Below are 20,000 nucleotides of genomic sequence, written 5' to 3'. Positions count from 1 at the left end.
GCCCCCTGTTAATATAGATGTTTATGGTTGCCCCCTGTTAATATAGATGTTTATGGTTGCCCCCTGTTTTACCCCTGTTAATATAGATGTTTATGGTTACCCCCTGTTTTACCCCCTGTTAATATAGATGTTTATGGTTACCCCCTGTTAATATAGATGTTTATGGTTGCCCCCTGTTAATATAGATGTTTATGGTTGCCCCCTGTTTTACCCCCTGTTAAATATAGATGTTTATGGTTACCCCCTGTTAATATAGGTATTTATGGTTACCCCTGTTAATGTAGATGTTTATGGTTACCCCTGTTAATATAGGTATTTATGGTTGCCCCCTGTTAATATAGGTATTTATGGTTACCCCCTGTTAATGTAGATGTTTATGGTTACCCCCTGTTAATATAGGTATTTATGGTTGCCCCCTGTTAATATAGATGTTTATGGTTACCCCCTGTTAATGTAGATGTTTATGGTTGCCCCCTGTTAATGTAGATGTTTATGGTTGCTCCCTGTTAATATAGATGTTTATGGTTACCCCCTGTTAATGTAGATGTTTATGGTTACCCCCTGTTAATGTAGATGTTTATGGTTGCCCCCTGTTAATATAGATGTTTATGGTTGCTCCCTGTTAATATAGATGTTTATGGTTGCCCCCTGTTAATATAGATGTTTATGGTTACCCCCTGTTAATATAGATGTTTATGGTTGCCCTCTGTTAATATAGATGTTTATGGTTGCCCCTGTTAATATAGATGTTTATGGTTACCCCCTGTTAATATAGATGTTTATGGTTGCCCCCTGTTAATATAGATGTTTATGGTTACCCCCTGTTAATATAGATGTTTATGGTTGCTCCCTGTTAATATAGGTATTTATGGTTGCCCCCTGTTAATATAGATGTTTATGGTTGCCCTCTGTTAATATAGATGTTTATGGTTGCCCCCTGTTAATATAGATGTTTATGGTTACCCCCTGTTAATATAGATGTTTATGGTTGCCCCCTGTTAATATAGATGTTTATGGTTACCCCCTGTTAATATAGATGTTTATGGTTGCCCCCTGTTAATATAGATGTTTATGGTTGCCCCCTGTTAATATAGGTATTTATGGTTGCCCCCTGTTAATATAGATGTTTATGGTTGCCCCCTGTTAATATAGATGTTTATGGTTACCCCCTGTTAATATAGATGTTTATGGTTGCTCCCTGTTAATATAGGTATTTATGGTTACCCTCTGTTAATATAGGTATTTATAGTTACCCTCTGTTAATATAGGTATTTATGGTTACCCTCCTTCCAGGTTCTTCAGCTCGTTTCATCTTTGTAAAAAACATCTTCATGAAAAATTGACGATCTTTACGATCTGACCTATAAGTATAGGTGCTTATGTGTGTGTGTACATGCGTGATTGCGCACATCGTAGTTTGTGTGTGCGTGCGTATGTATGTACATTTTCCTGTCCTGCTACATATTCAAAATGTAAGGAGTACTTTTGGGTGTCAGGGAAAATGTAAGGAGTAAAAAGTACATTATTTTCTTTATGAATGTAGGTGAGTAAAAGTACAGTAGAGATACCCCCCAAAAATACTTAAGTAGTACTTCAAAGTATTTGTACTTAGTTACTTTACACCTCTGGCTCCGAGCCCATAGTAGGCCACCGGGTTCATGGTAATGGCCTCCCTTCCTGAGGGGAAATTAGCCACCCCGGGCCCTGATTGATAAACCAATAAATCTTTAGTGGCCTTGATAATTAAGCTGTCAGGGCTGCTTGTTACTGACAACCTTTTCCCTCTGGTGCTTCTGCCTCCATGTTTACACAAACCTTTGCCTCCCTGCCCTAGCAGTGCACTATACTGGCTACCCATACAGTACATAGGCTACACACTAGTTTCATGTCAGATCAATCAAATAGGGTTCATATATCCTCACCAGCACTACCCCTCTCCTCTGCTGGTTGACATGGATTAGGAATCCCTGTTGTCTGGCTGTGTAGTGTAGTAGTCCCTGGTAGGGCAGGGCTGTATGTACCTCTATACTGTTCCCCTCCTGAGGACATAAGAGCATGTTGGAACAGAGCCCTGTGGCGTGTATATCCTCTCACCTCAGTTCACTCTCAGCCACTCCCTCCTAGCATGGGTGCACAATAGGCCAGGGATGGTGGGAGTCTCCCCCCTCCTTAAAATAGTGATGATACTGAGATTGTACTGTAGGCATTTTTTTGTTTGATCTTAAATGCTCCCCCCTCCTTCCACTCCCCAGTGTTGTGCTATGTAGATGGTGTTTTGTATAACATCAGATTTGTATTGTTTCCCTTTGTAAAGAATATAATGCTAGGGTTGAGTAGATAAGTGGATAGGGGTTGAATAGACTATGATCTCAGAGATTCAATTTATAACCAGTCAAACATGGTTAAAATATAATCAACCAGGCATAACCCCTCTAGTGTCTCCACCTTGACCTATGTATATATTTATGTGTTGTGTTGTGCTGTGTTGTGTTGTGCTGTGTTGCATTGTGCTGTGTTGTGCTGTGTTGTGATGTGTTGCATTGTGCTGTGTTGTGCTGTGTTGCATTGTGCTGTGTTGTGATGTGTTGCATTGTGCTGTGTTGTGATGTGTTGCATTGTGCTGTGTTGTGATGTGTTGCATTGTGCTGTGTTGTGATGTGTTGCATTGTGCTGTGTTGTGATGTGTTGCATTGTGCTGTGTTCTGATGTGTTGCATTGTGCTGTGTTGTGATGTGTTGCATTGTGCTGTGTTGTGATGTGTTGCATTGTGCTGTGTTGTGATGTGCCGTGATGTGTTGTGTTGCATTGTGCTGTGTTGTGCTGTGTTGTGATGTGTTGCATTGTGCTGTGTTGTGATGTGTTGTGATGTGTTGCATTGTGCTGTGTTGTGATGTGTTGCATTGTGCTGTGTTGTGCTGTGTTGTGATGTGTTGCATTGTGCTGTGTTGTGATGTGTTGCATTGTGCTGTGTTGTGATGTGTTGCATTGTGCTGTGTTGTGATGTGTTGCATTGTGCTGTGTTGTGATGTGTTGCATTGTGCTGTGTTGTGATGTGCTGTGTTGTGATGTGTTGTGCTGCATTGTGCTGTGATGTGTTGCATTGTGCTGTGTTGTGATGTGCTGTTCTGTGTAGTGATGTGTTTTGATGGGTTGTTATGTGAGTTCCAGTGTGCTCTGTGGTGGTGACCCCAGACAGACAGACAGACAGACAGACAGACAGACAGACAGACAGACAGACAGACAGACAGACAGACAGACAGACAGACAGACAGACAGACAGACAGACAGACAGACAGACAGACAGACAGACAGACAGACAGACAGACAGACAGACAGACAGACAGACAGACAGACAGACAGACAGACAGACAGACAGACAGACAGACAGACAGACAGACAGACAGACAGACAGACAGACAGACAGACAGACAGACAGACAGACAGACAGACAGACAGACAGACAGACAGACAGACAGACAGACAGACAGACAGACAGACAGACAGACAGACAGACAGACAGACAGACAGACAGACAGACAGACAGACAGACAGACAGACAGACAGACAGACAGACAGACAGACAGACAGACAGACAGACAGACAGACAGACAGACAGACAGACAGACAGACAGACAGACAGACAGACAGACAGACAGACAGACAGACAGACAGACAGACAGACAGACAGACAGACAGACAGACAGACAGACAGACAGACAGACAGACAGACAGACAGACAGACAGACAGACAGACAGACAGACAGACAGACAGACAGACAGACAGACAGACAGACAGACAGACAGACAGACAGACAGACAGACAGACAGACAGACAGACAGACAGACAGACAGACAGACAGACAGACAGACAGACAGACAGACAGACAGACAGACAGACAGACAGACAGACAGACAGACAGACAGACAGACAGACAGACAGACAGACAGACAGACAGACAGACAGAGTAGTTTTACATTGCTGAGTGGAAGCAGATGGTCTCCATGCTTTCTGTAAACACCCAACATCCGCTTTAATCACAGCCGGCCCTCATCCCCTAGTTCTCAGCCGTCTCAGACGTCGTCCCCTCAGCTCAATGCCGCGGCAGGTAGCCTAGTGGTTAGAGCGTTGGGCCAGTAACCGAAAGGTTGCTGGATCGAATCCAGGCACTAACAAGGTAAACATCTGTCGTTCTGCCCCTGAACAAGGCAGTTAACCCACTGTTCCCTGGTAGGCCGTCATTGTAAATAAGAATTTGTTCTTAACTGACTTGCCTAGTTAAATAAAGGTTCAAATGCCAGCGGTGAGCCCACTCTATGTCTGGTCTGGGGCATACGTCCCTCTACCCCAGCCCCCATCCAGCTCATTCACGTCCAGACCAGGCCGGACACACAGTGAGGGAACGTGCTTAACTGCAGTAAACTGGCTTTGATACATATTGGCAGCAGTCAGCGTTGTCTAAAGCGACAGGCTGTAGTGCACATTGAGGAACTAAGGAAGCTGCAGTGGACTGTGCCTGTGTGTGTGTGTGTGTGTGTGTGTGTCTCACTCACTGTGAGGTACGACTAGCTACATGGAGGGGTGTCAGGGATGTTAGTCACTCAGATGGCTCGGTGGACGACCCCTACCTTGGCACAGGGGGCACTCTCTGGGGGAGGTATCAGAGAGTGTCTGGCCCTGGATCCTGGACCCACTGTGTGTGTGTGACTGGATGCCCCCTTTCCTCACACATGCTCCTTCTAAATGGCAGAGCAATCCAACTCCCCACCTATGGCGTGCCCTCTCCCATCCAGGCTTGATATGGAAAATACATGCATAAGTATTCATGTTGCTCTCGGTGTCATGTCCCGCAGCAAAGCCAAACCAATCATTGAGAGGTGTCTTTTCCTCCACAGTGGAACCTAATTTCATCTCACCTTTATTAGTGAGAGGAGAAGGTACTGTACATTCGTTCAGGAATCTTTTTGTTGTTGTTGTGCGTTTCATAACTAATTCACTCCTTATAATGTCAGCCATGTATTGCATTTCCGTTTGGTTGTAGCCCCCCCCAACACAGGAGACATCTAGCTGTGCTATTAAGAATAAGGGATAAGGTAGTTATTTGCATAGAAACTTAGCATGTCCACTAGCTGTGTTGTGTAACTGAGTTAATCATCAATACATATGATGATTTATGTAAGGTTTATTTATTTAATGGATAATGAGGTTAGGAGGCCAGGGTGTTGAGTGTTGATGATGGTGGTGAAGATGAAGATGTATAGCCTACAGTAGGAGGGGAGATATATAATAATAACATAGTAATCTCCTGTATCATGAGAGTGTTGTTGGGTAGATTCTACATGGAGGTTCATTATTAGACTCAGAGAGAGTAGGACTGGGACTGGCAGGGTGAGTAGAGGGTCTAGTGAGATCTCTTGGTGCAGGAAGGAGCTCTAATCGTCTTTGTCAACCTCCTGCTGGGATGTCAGGACTCATATAGGTGCTCGTGGCCTTACAGAGGAACAGGAAGACATCAGCGGGGTGCGATGCCTGCCGCTGACGATGGTGATGTGTTCCCATGCACGGACGCCCGCCTGCTGCAGGCAGAGACTAGGGAACCAGGCAGCATCAACGTGCTGCCTTGTTCCGCACAACACTGACGGTCAGAACCAGCGACTGCTGGCGGTGCGAACACCAATTAGTTTAGAGGGGAGGCGATGGAATGGGCGAGGGAGGGAGTGTCCGGCTGCCCTGTGTGTGTTCTGTGGATCTCTGTGCCCTCTGTCACCGCCACTCAGTAGTTCCTCCAGCCCAGCGGACGAGGGAGGGAGGCAGTATTTCCATGGATGATCAGCTCAGGGCATTGCCAGCCACAACTAGGTTACCACAGCACTCGTTCCCCTGTTAGGGTACAGTAGTCATTAGCACTCACTCATAGAGACTAAAAAGAGGATTTAGGCCTGGCGACTGTCAATTTCAGATTCACCCAACAACTAAAATTAAAGGTGAACTGTTTGGGTCAGACACTCCATTCTTTTAATGATGGTCATCCTTGGGGAGGACCTTGACCTCAATAGGTCTTCTTGGTCCTTTATCCCCTTGTTACTGTTTACCTCAAATACAATATCTAATACATATTACTTATCCAAACCTATGTATGAATTCTAAAAAACCTCAAATATAAGAAAATGAACAATGTATTGAGAAGCCAGCTCGTGTTGTGAATGGTGGTGGATATTTCCACTGGACTAATACTGGATAATATTGCTGTTCTCAGCAGAGGGGTCTGTATACAGTGTTTGTTGATCTTAGTATATTGCCAGATTCATCACACAGCAGTTCCAATCCTCCTGTGCATCCTTACCCAGCTCCCCGCCATCCAAACATTGTCAGCCCTACTATATGCTGACTCAAATGGACTCTGGATGGAATAAAACCTATTAAAATAGTGTATTATTATGAGCAGCTTATACACTTCTGAATCAAAACAATGCAAGTGCATATACTACATTCCCTGTATGATTGCACCTTGAATGAAATGAGAAAATCAGAGTCCTTTTTCCACAGGAACAGCCCTGTAATTGTCTATAGGGACATGCAAACTAATACTGTAAAAGGGAGACATATAGTATTGTTTTATACAGACATTGTTGTAAGAGCTAATGTACAGATGTAGGCTCTTAAATTGATCCAGTTTGCTACAGCAGGAAAATAGTCCTGCAGCAACAGGACATTTGAATTATTATGTGGATTATAATTAATTGACATTTTTGTAGGGGTTGATACATTTTTCATGAGCGCAAAACAAGTCTGACATTTCTAAGTGGAAATGACAACTTTAGATTTATGTTTAAAACTCAAATACACTACAAGTTTGCAGAAAAAAAACTACATCTGTAGAGCCCTTAACATGAATCCTCCATCTATTTGTTTCCAGGGATGATGATGACATTAACGATGTGGCGTCCATGGCGGGGGTGAACCTGAATGAAGAGAGCGCTCGTATCCTGGCAACCAACTCTGAGCTGGTGGGGACACACATCCGCTCCTGTAAAGATGAGGCCTTCCTTCACCCGGGCCTGTTACACAGACGCATCCTGGAGACAGGTACGGACAGTACACAACTACAGTACATTATAATACATGATGACACCCTCACTAGAGAAACCTCTGGAGAATACCCATATTGTATATGATGAGGACTTGTTCACAGCAATAGAACAATAGAAGTTGCATACACAGTAAGTCTTTAAAGTCATTAAATGATGGAGAATTGAGGTGGAATCATGTACAGTATCGTTGTCTTCACGGTTAGTATTATCTCCAGGTCCATAATAATAATTCCATAATCATCAAGTGTTGCCAATGATGCTGATCTTCATTTTCATCATAGGGATTATTATCTTCAGATTGATCTTGAATGTATTCATGAACGTGTACCAAACAGAATCATGTTCCTTCAAACGTGTGTTGGTTTAGAAAATATAGGCCATACCCCTGTCTGTGTGTGTGTGATGAAATCTATCTGTTAGCTTTGTGTTTTCTTGTATTCTCCTTGTTGTTTCTGCATCTGTAGTGTCATCACTAAAGACAGACAGTTTGATTTACTTCCCCTGATGGGAGGTTGCAGGCCAGGCCGGAGCAGACGCTCCTTTCTGCCCTCCCTCATTTTAAACTTGGTGCACTTAACAGTTCTTTCACCTCCCTGAATTCTTCAGTGTCTGTCTGAACTTACTAGACCCCAGGCCCTGACATAAATACTTTATAGAGCTGTCTTTTGAAGGCTGCTTGTCAGATTGTCCTGTGGACTGAAGGAAGAGAGTTCAGAGTTACAATACTGGATTTTGTTCTTCTTCTGTCCTTTGATTGGATCTCCACATTCAGATACTGTCCTATTTGTGAATCTGAGATGATACACGGATATATATTACCATTAACAACTGAGTCTTGAGTACAAGTTGCATTATAAATCACACAGTAGATTAGAATTCAAGCACAACAGGGAGTTTTATCGCTAAGACTTTTTGTCTTGTTTTACCTAAGTATCCACAGTGACAGTGACAATGAGGCCCAGAGGTCACGTGCTGTTAGACAGTACATTGGTGAGGTTGTTATCCTGTCGCCTTGGGGAGGAGGGGGTTAAAATTTTAAATCTTGCTCTGGGGGCTTGGTGCTGTGCGGGGGCCAGGTGGGTGGGAGGCCATGGTGCCCCCTGCTGGGGAAGTGGCACTTAGGCGGCTTTGTTGTGTCAGTGATGGGCTGTGGAGAACTCTCAGCTGGCAGCAGAACCAAGGGAGGCTCCCCAGCCTGCCAACTCTGCTCAATCAGAGGCTAGTGGGGATGTGGTCCTCCTCACACAGTGGTACACAGCCCTGACTCACCCCTCTGCTTCATGCTGCCCTCTCTGCTCTCTGCTGCCACCACTGGACAGGGAGATGTACAGCGGGGCAGGGTAGATTCAGACCCGGTGAGGACCAGGGAACCCTGTGTCTTTCAGAATGTCCACACATAGATTGGGAGAAGAGGAGCTTGTTTTTTTTCTCCCTGTTTCTTTCTTTCTCCTTTTTTCTCTTTCTATCTCTTCCCATCTCTCTCTCCTCTCACCCCCCTTCTCTCTTTCTATCTCTCTTATCTCTCCCCCTCCCCATCATTCTTCAGGCTTGTCCTTGAGCCATGGGAAACTGCAAGCAGCAACTCCCTCCTGACTCCCAGGGCCTAGAACATATGCACAGCTGGAGTTCTCTAGAATAGCCTCTCAAAGTAAATGTGCACTGGTACCTCAGAGGTCCAATTCTGCAGAGACACATGCAGAAGTACTCAACTCCAGAGAGACTCACTCGTGTTCAGTGCAGAAAGTTCACTTTTCTCTATTTAAGGGCAGATGAGATTACCAGTAAATACAGTACAAAATAAAGCCTGTTAAGGTGGTTGGAAACTAACACTAAAGCAATACGATGCTGTTTAGACTCTCCTATAGTCCTAAGTGAGGGGCTGGTGTGGACTACATTGTACATTGAGGAAGGTATTTATTTCATAGAGAACTTGGCTTTCATTGTCTCGGTGCCTTAAAGATCTCTGTTTGTTGGAGAGTGGAAGCCTTTAGTATTTTTCCTTTTGACATCGCTTACGACCCAGAGAAAATGTTTTTGAATTTTCACACTAATTACCAGGCTTATACAGATCTCGATCCTTTCGAGATGTTAGACTGGTGAAAAGATGTGTGTACAGTACAGCTGATTTAAATAATTGGTGTGGTTTACTTAAAAGTGTACCAGAGAGAACATTCTGTTAATGGGATATTAAAAAGGAAGAAAAACAGATCCTAACCTGCTAAACTCTGTCCTCTGAATTATGACTTCACACTGTTTACTGCCAGAAAACTAGTTGAAATGATCCTTTAAAGTTAAGGTTGGCCAATGTTGTTTACAGCTACACACATGAAAGACTGCAGAGTAAGCTTGGCAATTCATACATGGATACTATTCTCAACATGGCACTAGAACTGTGAAACATCGGGGGCCTCCCAGGTTGCGCAGTGTTTAAGGGCGCTGTACTGCAGCGCCAGCTGTGCCATCAGAGTCCCTGGGTTCGCGCCCAGGCTCTGTCGTAATCGGCGACGCACAATTGGCCTAGCGTCGTCCGGGTTAGGGAGGGCTTGGTCGGTAGGGATGTCCTTGTCTCATCGCGCACCAGCGACTCCTGTGGCGGGCTGGGCGCAGTGCGCGCTAACCAAGGTTGCCAGGTGCACAGTGTAGCCTCCGACACATTGGTGCGGCTGGCTTCCGGGTTGGATGCGCGCTGTGTTAAGAAGCAGTACGGCTGGTTGGGTTGTGTATCGGAGGACGCATGACTTTCAACCTTCGTCTCTCCCGAGCCCGTATGGGAGTTGTAGCGATGAGACAAGATAGTAGCTACTACAACAATTGGATACCATGAAATTGGGGAGAGAAAGGGGGTCAAATTCAAAAGAAAAAGAAAAAAAAGACCTGTGTGGTGAAACATCTAGACTGAGCTTTATCATTATTAAACACATTTCACACTATGGTCCTGACCTGACCCAAACTGTGCTGGCACAGATGTTTTGCTTTGTCCTTTTTAGCATGGTTCCAACAGCCAGCTCATTACAGCTTGGTTTGGTTCAGCTCAGCTTGGTTCAGTAGTATGAAAAGCCTTTTCTGACTGGGATTTGGGGAGATCAGCGTGTATTAATGTTGGAGTCCTTCTGTCTGTGTGTGACCCTAAGCTAAGAAGTTTGGCGTGTCAGAGGTTCCTATGGAGGCTGTGAACTTCATCTCCCACGCTACCCAGTCCCGACTCCGCACTGTGCTGGAGAAGGTCTCCTCCATCGCACAGCACAGGATGGACGGTGGTAAAGTAAGTAGTCGTGCCAGAGACAGACATACTTATGAGGAGGGGGGCGCTTTTTACACTTAAGTGATAAACACCATAGCACAGTTTCCACATAAACATATTCTTCAGAACTTGAAAAATACCTGGTAGATCTTTTTCAGGCCTCTGTCTGGCACATCAGCATGGGTGACATTAACTTTTAGCCTTGAATATAGCAATGTAACCACATTTAATTGGGTTTCAATAAAGTCAATTCAACTCTGCTCCTTTTAAAAGAAAGAAAGCAAAAAACATAGCAACTTTGAAAAGCTGTTTTCCTGTTTGTATGTGAGGCAGAGGAGAGGGGTGGTGGGCTACAGCTGTCCCTGTCTTGTTTTGTCTTTTTTGCGGTTTGTAAATGAGGCGTGTTAGAAGCGTGAAGTCTCCTCGTCTCTGTGAAGCCACTCTGTTGACATCAGCGAAAAAACCAACCGGGCGGGCGGCCTGAAAGAGAGAGCACGGCTCGACTGAGTTACGGAGGAGGGGAGGAGTGCAGGCTCAGCTCTGAACAAAGGAGGGAGGAAGGATGAGAGAGACGTGCGCGTGGTGACAAACCCTCAGATGTCACTCCACTCTGTGCTCTGCTCTGCCAGCCAGCTCCTCACATCGCCACAGAGAGGGAGATAGAGTGAGAGAAACTGATAAAGGGTGTTGGGGGAGAACAGAGAGACAGAGACACACACAGGGAATAAACAATTGTCATATTCACTTTTTGATGACCCACAAACTTTGTTTTCCTTCTGAAACTTGTCTCATCTTCCCATCTCCCAAGTGCAGAACAACATATTTAACACAACGAGAAGCGGTGATACGTGTAAACAAAGAAAAGTTGTGATAAGTTATCCAAACTGGTGGTTGTAAGAGACGAGGTGTCTAAAGTTGTAGTAATATGTTTATCCAAACTTGTGGTTAAAATGAGATCTTCTTAGTATCTTAAGTTATTTTTCCTCCACTAACTCTCTTTTTCTTTCTTTCCCTCTATGTCTCTCTGCAGGATGAGGAGTGGTTGGAGCAGTCGGCAGACGTGCGGTCGCAGCTAAAGTTCTTTGAGCAGCTGGAGAGGATAGAGAAGCAGAGGAAGGATGAACAGGAGAGAGAGATCCTACTCAAAGCAGCTAAAGTAAGTCCTAGTCACCTTCTTGTTATAAAGGCATATATATCCCTTTTAGTTATAACCACACAGTCATGGAAGTGTTTTCACATTCCATCCTGATCCCGTGCTTCTACACCTGCATTGCTTTCTGTTTGGGGTTTTAGGCTGGGTTTCTGTACAGCACTTTGAGATATCAGCTGATGTAAGAGGGGCTATATAAATACATTTGATTTGATTTGATTTAGCCCAATTTAGCAATACGCTGAAATCTTACCAGTTTCAGTTTCCCCATTTCTAAGCCTACCTCATACACCATGAAGTCCAGTGTAGGGACTAGAGGTCGACCGATTAATCTGAATGGCCGATTAATTAGGGCCGATTTCAAGTTTTCATAACAGCATACAAGTATCTGATTGAGCGGTGGTAGGCAGAAGCAGGCGCGTAAACATTCATTCAAACAGCACTTGACTTCAAGCCTATCAACTCCCGAGATGAGGCTTGTGTAACCGAAGTCAAATGGCTAGCTAGTTAGCGCGCGCTAATTGTAGTTGTGTTGCTGGTTCTAGCCCAGGGAGGAGCGAGGAGAGGGACGGAAGCTATACTGTTACACTGGCAATACTAAAGTGCCTATAAGAACATCCAATAGTCAAAGGTCAATGAAATACAAATGGTATAGAGGGAAATAGTCCTATAATTCCTATAATAACTACAACCTAAAACATCTTACCTGGGAATATTGAAGACTCATGTTCAAAGGAACCACCACCTTTCATATGTTCTCATGTTCTGAGCAAGGAACTGAAACGTTAGATTTCTTACATGGCACATATTTTACATGGAACATATTACACTTTTACTTTGTTCTCCAACACTTTGTTTTTGCATTATTTAAACCAAATTGAACATGTTTCATTATTTACTTGAGGCTAAATTGATTTTATTGATGTATTATATTAAGTTAAAATAAGTGTTCATTCAGTATTGTTGTAATTGTCATTATTAACCCACCTCCTCAAAAAACAAAAAGAAAATCGGCCGATTAATCGGTACCGGCTTTTACGGTCCTCCAATAATCGGTATCGGCGTTGAAAAATCATAATCGGTCGACCTCTTGTAGGGACTGTAGCTCTGTTGCTATTGTGTGTGTTACTTGTGTGTGAGGTGGTGTGTAAGGTGGTGTGTAAGGTGGTGTGTAAGGTAGTGTGTAAGGTAGTGTGTAAGGTGGTGTGTAAGGTGGTGTGTAAGGTGGTGTGTAAGGTAGTGTTTAGCTGTGGTGTGGTGTGTGTTCCTTGTCAGTGTCTAGGGCAGTGTGGTGTCCTCGCTGTTCCCGCCCAGGCCCTAGCTAACAGATGAAACCGAGTGCGCCCTCCGTAGAGTGACCTCAGTGTGTTCTCCCGCCCCCTCGCTCTAGGGCTCCTTTGTCCTCTCATTGTCCCCAACACAACAAGCAGAGGAACCACTGTGGAACTCTATACAGTCCTCTGATCTGATCCTCCTCACATACCCTCTGACAGGCCCAGAGCTAAAAGCGTGTCATGTCAGCCATCTCAGTACTCAGGAGAACCAGCTTCAACAGTAGTGGGCAGGAGAGCCTCAGAGAGCCTTACAGAGTCTCAGAACAGATGAATTGCATCTAGGCAGTCTCTGCACACTCATGTGTGTCCACCCAGTCACACTCAGGCTGTTGAGACTGGTGTAAACACTTCTTGCACACACTTAACTTGTATAAGATTGTGAAATGACTTGAATAAGTTCTCACATACTTCATACAATCTATCAAATAAGACAGGTACATAATTCATTAGACATACAGTATGATGCAAAGGTTCAATACTGTCACCACCAACAGAATGTGTTTTGAAGGGAAATGCCCCACGGTGAGACATTAGAGAGAAGCTTGCTTCATTTAATACATCTTCAACAGAGACAATGTCCCACAGCTGATTGCATTATCACTTCCCTGTGTTAACAGCATTGTTATGGTCTGGCCCTGCCTGCCATGCAGGACATTAGAAACATTCAGACTGATGAACAATGACCCGCCTTGCCGCTGTTATAGTTGGTAGTTAGGAAACTACTGCCTTGACAGTAAAACTGTTAATTAAGCACCAAGTTTTATTTTGTTATTTAAATAAGATGCAATCTCAGGGCCTAACTGTAAGTGTCTTTAGAAGGAGTATATGACAGTAAGTTTTACTAAACATCAGTTTATCACACCTGAAAAAATCTTTAGTATAACTGTATAGCTAATATGCAATATGTGTTGTCTGGCCTCATTATTATGTCATAGGATGGTGGCACATTAATTCATCTGACTTGTCCATTTCCACTATACACGTCCTACAGTATATTTCACTCTCTAACTGATGTATTCAAACAGTATAGTGTGAGTGAGTGAGTGAGTGAGTGAGTGAGTGAGTGAGTGAGTGAGTGAGTGAGTGAGTGAGTGAGAGAGAGAGAGAGAGAGAGAGAGAGAGAGAGAGAGAGAGAGAGAGAGAGAGAGAGAGAGAGAGAGAGAGAGAGAGAGAGAGAGAGAGAGAGAGAGAGAGAGAGAGAGAGAGAGAGAGAGAGAGAGAGAGAGAGAGAGAGAGAGAGAGAGAGAGAGAGAGAGAAAAATAAAAAAAGAGAGAGAGAGAGAGAGAGAGAGAGAGAGAGAGAGAGAAAATAAAAGAGAGAGAGAAAAAATAAAAAGAGAGAGAGAGAGAGAGAGAGAGAGAAAAATAAAGCATGTCAGTACCACCATGGCCCTTTGTAAACAGTCCATCTTTGTCCCTGTTTTCTCCCCGCTGACGGCCAGGCTCCACGCTGGGGCTCCCTTATAATTTGACCTCTCAAATAAGAATCTACTAAAATAATCCCCTCCTCCGCTCCCACTCCTCCGTCCATTTAAAATATGACTCAGGTCTTCAGGGATGCTCCGGCCGACTGGAGGGCAAATGCATTAGTTTTAGTTGAGACACCGACCAGTACGTGAACCGCCTGATATATTTAAAGCCAATTAGCAAGGAGCAGGGCAAGACGACTGCATCTGTTCATGAGGTAGTGAGGGAGGGAGGGAGGGAGGGAGGGAGGGAGCCAGGGCACGGGTAGCTAGACTCTTGCTTTCCAGCACCACTGAAGGCAAATAGCATTTGATTGCTTATAGTAGAAAAAAGAAACATCGGGAGGAGCATCACGTTCAGAGATATTAATGAAGTAGTCTTTAACACCACCGGGATGACCATGCTCTTAGAGAGGTTAGGCAATGTTAAAGACACATTGGACCATTACTAGTCATATCCCTAACCTTCATTCAAGCTAAATGAATTTATGCTAGTTAAACAGGAAGTAGATTTTGTATAGAATTATTCCCATTGCTATGGCAGGGGGCAGCACTGTTAGCAGCCTGTATTACCATAGCATAGACGAAGACCTACGGGGCGAAACGTTGTACAATAAAACTACGGGAACATTCAACAGTGTATCTATCTTTCTTTCATAGACTCATAGGAAAAGTACACTGCGTCGCTGATAGCTACAGTAGGCTGGTACTGTGATAGTGTGGTGATCTGGCAGGGTGCCACTAACAGTGAGCTTTTAGAAGAGTCCCTGTATGGTTAATTGGAGGCCCTGTGGTTAACAGCTCACACAGACAGGTACAAGCTGCACAGGCAGCTCAGCTCTCACTGACTAATTACAGTGGCGCTCCAGTACTGTGGACTCTGGTCCTGACTATAGAGAGATACGCACGCACGTACACACACACACACACACACACACACACACACACACACACACACACACACACACACACACACACACACACACACACAGCAATGGCACTGGAACAAAAGAGGGACAGACAGACAGACAGACAGACAGACAGACAGACAGACAGACAGACAGACAGACAGACAGAGTGCCAGTGCCTGTGACTTTCTGAGCACATTCTCCCGGCCCTGTGTGCTCTGCTGGCTCGTGCAGAATTTTTAATAACCTTCGTTGATTAGAATCTCCCTCCAGCGGCTTATTTACGGCGGGATTTGGCGCAGGTTTAAAGGGCACTGGCCTTGGGCGCTCAATTGCACTTCTATGAATCCAAATATGATGTCCTTGACACCTTGTATCCTGTTCCCATTTTGTACTATTTTTGTGCTGGCTGCAACAGATGAGGGGGTCCTTAAACCAGCTGTTAACCTGTGTCTCCCCCCCAACTCTGCAGAGTCGCTCCAGGCAAGAGGACCCAGAGCAGGCTCGGCTGAAACAAAAAGCTAAGGAGGTAAGCGCTGTGCTGGAGATCATTACCCTTGACATTTTCCCAAGACTTCAGCATATAAATTTTTCATGCCTCGCTACATATGTAATGCCATTTAAAGGTCTGACTTAAAAAGTTGTAGGAATTATTTGTGCTGATTGATGTCCGTCTCGTTTGGAAAAGTGGTTTCTATAGAACAGAGATACCACACCAAAGAGATCCTCCTCCTCTTTTCTCTCTCCCTCTCTCTTTTCTGGCTCCCGATAACATTTTGGAGACTGCTGTTCATTGTGCATGGCTCTTTCAAAGAGATAGATTGGGGAGCCTATCAGTGTTGTGAGTACCGGTTTAATATTCACCATAGCACTTTCTGTAGAGCCATTTGCATTGTAAAAGCGGATAGAAAAATGTTTACTGTCACAGTTATGTATACATTTTGGTTTAAAACATTGAAATGGCTTTGGCACTGTAGGCGCACAATGGGAAATGGGAAATATAAAAAATAAAGTAGGAAGCTACTGTGCTTATTTGTTCAATTGTACAGCTACAGTGTCTTCAGAAAGTATTCATACCCCTTGACTTATTCCACATTTTGTTGTTACAGCCTGAATTCAAAATGGATTAAATATAAAGTTTTTCTCATCCATCTGCGCACAATATCCAATAATGACAAAAGTGAAAACGGCTTTTTAGAATAGTTTTCAAATGTATTGAAAATGAAATACAGAAATATTTAATTTACATAAGTATTCTCACCCATGACTCAATACTTTGTAGAAGCACCTGACAGAGATTACAGCTGTGAGTCTTTCTGAGTAAGTCTCTAAGAGCTTTCCACACCTTCTCCCATTATTATTTTCAAAATTCTCAAAGCTCTGTCAAATTGGTTATTGATCATTGCTTTAGAACCATTTTCAGGTCTTGCCATAGATTTTCAAGTAGATTTAAGTCAAAAGTTTAACTTGGCCTCTCAGTCACTGTCTTCTTGGTAAGCAACTCCAGTGTAGATTTGGCCTTGTGTTTTACGTTATTGTCCTACTGAAAGGTGAATTAATCTCCCAGTGTCTGGTGGAAAGCAGACTGAACCAGATTTCCTGTAGGATTTTGCCTGTGCTTAGCTCCAATTTATTTATTTTTTTATCTTGAAAAACTCACAAGTCCTTAGCAATTACAAGCATACCCATAACATGATGCAGCCACCACAATGGTTGGAAATATGGAGAGTGATAGTCAGTAATGTATTGGATTTGCAGCAAACATAACATTTTGTATTCAGGACAAAATGTTAATTTGCTTTGCCACATTTTTTGCGGTATTACTTTAGTGCCTTTGGAATATTTTTATTCTGTACATGCTTCCTTCTTTTCACTCTGCAAATTAGGTTAATATTTAGGAGTAACTACAATGTTGTTGATCCATCCTCAGTTTTCTCCTATCACAGCCATTAAACTCTGTGACTGTTTTAAAGTCACCATTGGCCTCATGGTGAAATCCCTGATCGGTTTCCTTCCTCTCATTGGTCTTTGTGGTTTAATCTGTGTTTGAAATGCACTGCTTGGCTGACGGATTTTACAGATAATTGTAAGTGTGGGTTACAGAGGTGAGGTAGTCATTCCAAAATCATGTTAAACACTATTATTGTATGCAATTTTTACTCCTGAACTTATTTAGGCTTACCATAATGAAGGGGTTGAATACTTATTGACTCAAGACATGTCAGCTTTTTTTCGGCTCTGTTCATTCGTTTAGAACCTTGAGACTAGATCTCAGCCTCCCCATAAGCCCTAGCTGCATATGCAAATGAGGCAGTGTAATAGGCTGTGCTGCGATAGGTTCGCCCCGGGGTGGTGTGATCAAAGTGGATCTCCTCCCCGTTAAGTGGCAGGCCGCTCATCATCTGGATGGAGCCAGATTATCTTCTGAGAAAGAAACGCGGCACGCGCACATTCTCATTTTCATTTTAGAATTTCAGAAGGAGCAGAGGGAGGGGGGTTGGGGGGTGAAATTGTTACTTTATGTAATGTTCAGTGCGACAGTCAGGGATGACACCACTACAGGGGGATTTTTTTTTCTCTACGTTTTTTCATCCCCCCTTCTCTCTTTTTTTTGCTTAATGGCTGTCGTTTCTCAGTCCTGTGCCTCTCTGGTTTTCATCACCTGACTGGCTCAAGGGGACAGAGCTAGCTGTTTGTGTCACCACGGTTACCGCAGAGGGAGTCTGTCGGTGGCGGCTCCTCATTCAGCACATCTGCACAAATTTCATCAGGATAATGAGGCTGAGCTGCTCTTCCAGGTGACTGATGGACGGGTGGACAATCCTGCCAACCCTCTTTCCAAAAATAATTTTCTATGACAGTTATATACTTGTTCCAAGAAATGTGTTTGAAATTGAGTTGGCGCGAGTTTGTTTGTAAAGGCAGGTGTGGTATATGGGGAGGGAACAGGGAGGTGTTGGGGAACTTTATTGAGGTGCTTACAGGTGAATTACACCCAGTCAGAGTGGGATGATAGAGACACACTACTCTGGTAGTGTGATGGCAGCCTTGGCCCCATGTGGCCTCTATCAGACCTCTCCAGTTTCCACCTCAACCTAATCCATCCCCCTTCCCCGTCAGCCTTCAGTACCGCCCAGGCAGATAGCAAAAGGCATAAGGCCAAACGTGTGTAGCGCCCCTGTTTCCTCCATTCAGAAACATTCGCCCAAAAGGTCAGATGGGCTATTTTAGAAATGCCCCCAGTGAAAATCAATGGCCAAAATGAGTATTCCTCATTTCTTTATTTTTTGGTCCGGTCTGTGTGCTCTGTCTGAAATCCCACTGAGGCAGGAGGTGAGGCAGTGAGAGTGGGGTGGGGGGGAGAGTGGACCAGACCTACATACATCACAGTGTCAGACACACAGACACACTGCGGCCATAGATTCATCATCAGAACTCCATCTGGAGGCAGGGAGAGGAGAGAGGAAGACTCTCTCTGGTCTAATCTCATCATCCCCAGGACCTCACATCCCACTGGGCACATCACGTCATTTCAACGTGGATAACTTGGTAATATTTGGTTGAGATGTTGATCAATGAGATTACAACCTATATTCACCCAGTCAAAAAGACAGCCAAAAGTTAATTGATATTCCAGTGTAGTATCACTCTGCTTTCAACCATCTAAAAGCACAACCAAATCCAATGGAAAAACAATGTCTGATTTTTAGTTGTCACCCAAAGTACAGTATATCACTGCACGTTCAACCATTTAAAAGCACAACTAAGTTTAAAAGGGAATACAATGTCAGATATTTTGTTTTGTATTAATACAACCGATGAATGTGTTATCACTGTGCAGAACCAAACAACCTGGGCTGCAATTGAAATTACATAAAAAATATATGGTGCAAGTGATCAATACTGTTCGACATTATTACAGCAATTGTAAAAATCTCCACAAACCTGCAGCGACCTATGCATTATTTTTATGAATACATAAGAAGACATTTTTAGTTACAGTAACCTCAATGAGGCCATGGATGTGTTACTAATTTTAAGGTTTAATGTTACATTAGCTTGTAAGATATCTAAATATATTTAGGCTATTACAACCGTATTACAACAGTAATTTTGAGTTGTGGTTGGTTGACAACGCAAACAACATTTGAAGGAGATGTATCTACTGCTTGGATAGTTTCATCTGAACCACCGGCTTAATCCCATTCTGTAACTTTTATTTTTGGATGAGTTGGAGATGGGAATTCAACATACTGTATCATTTGTTAACTTGTCAACAAGTTAATAGGCTAAATGTATTGTATTTCAGAAGTGATATTGACATGTGTTTGCTTGTCAATGCAATCAAATAATAACATTTGAAGGAGATTTATCTTCTGTTGGATAGTTTATTTTCTGTGCCGCTGATGTAGTCTGGCTTTAATTCCAGTTTGTCTACAAATGTCACTCCCTGGCCATAGAGAGGCTTTTTATTCTCTATTTTGGTTAGCCCAGGGTGTGACTAGGGTGGGCATTCTAGTTTCTTTATTTCTATGTTTTGGCTGGCTATGGTTCTCAATCAGACCCAGCTGTCTATCGTTGTCTCTGATTGGGAATCATACTTAGGCAGCCTTTTGCCCACCTGTGTTTTGTGGGTAGTTGTTTTCTGTATAGTTTATGAACCTTACAGAACTGTTTCGTGTTTTTTTTTCACTTTATTTTGTTCAAGTTTTTTGGTTAATAAAGAATCATGAACACTTACCACACTGCGTTTTGGTCCGATCCTCATTACGACGAGAGCCGTGACATCAAATTAATAATTGAAATGTTGGA

The 20,000-nt window shown here is 43.6% G+C and overlaps 1 protein-coding gene across 2 annotated transcripts in view; it reads left to right on the top strand.

Annotated features, from left to right (window-relative positions):
- The window catches only part of LOC112237507 (transcription initiation factor TFIID subunit 4-like), a 117,404-nt gene that overhangs the window by 53,078 nt on the left and 44,326 nt on the right, over positions 1-20,000 (top strand). For both annotated transcript variants that reach the window (XM_042321192.1, XM_042321193.1), the window contains 4 exons: positions 6,915-7,084; positions 10,221-10,351; positions 11,361-11,486; positions 15,661-15,717. In XM_042321192.1, the coding sequence (XP_042177126.1) occupies positions 6,915-7,084; positions 10,221-10,351; positions 11,361-11,486; positions 15,661-15,717 (484 nt within the window). The remainder of the gene's footprint in view (positions 1-6,914; positions 7,085-10,220; positions 10,352-11,360; positions 11,487-15,660; positions 15,718-20,000) is intronic.

The sequence above is a fragment of the Oncorhynchus tshawytscha genome, linkage group LG04 (assembly GCF_018296145.1).
Source record: "Oncorhynchus tshawytscha isolate Ot180627B linkage group LG04, Otsh_v2.0, whole genome shotgun sequence".
In the NCBI taxonomy this organism is placed as follows: Eukaryota; Metazoa; Chordata; class Actinopteri; order Salmoniformes; family Salmonidae; genus Oncorhynchus; species Oncorhynchus tshawytscha.
This window is presented reverse-complemented; position numbering and strand designations above follow the sequence as displayed.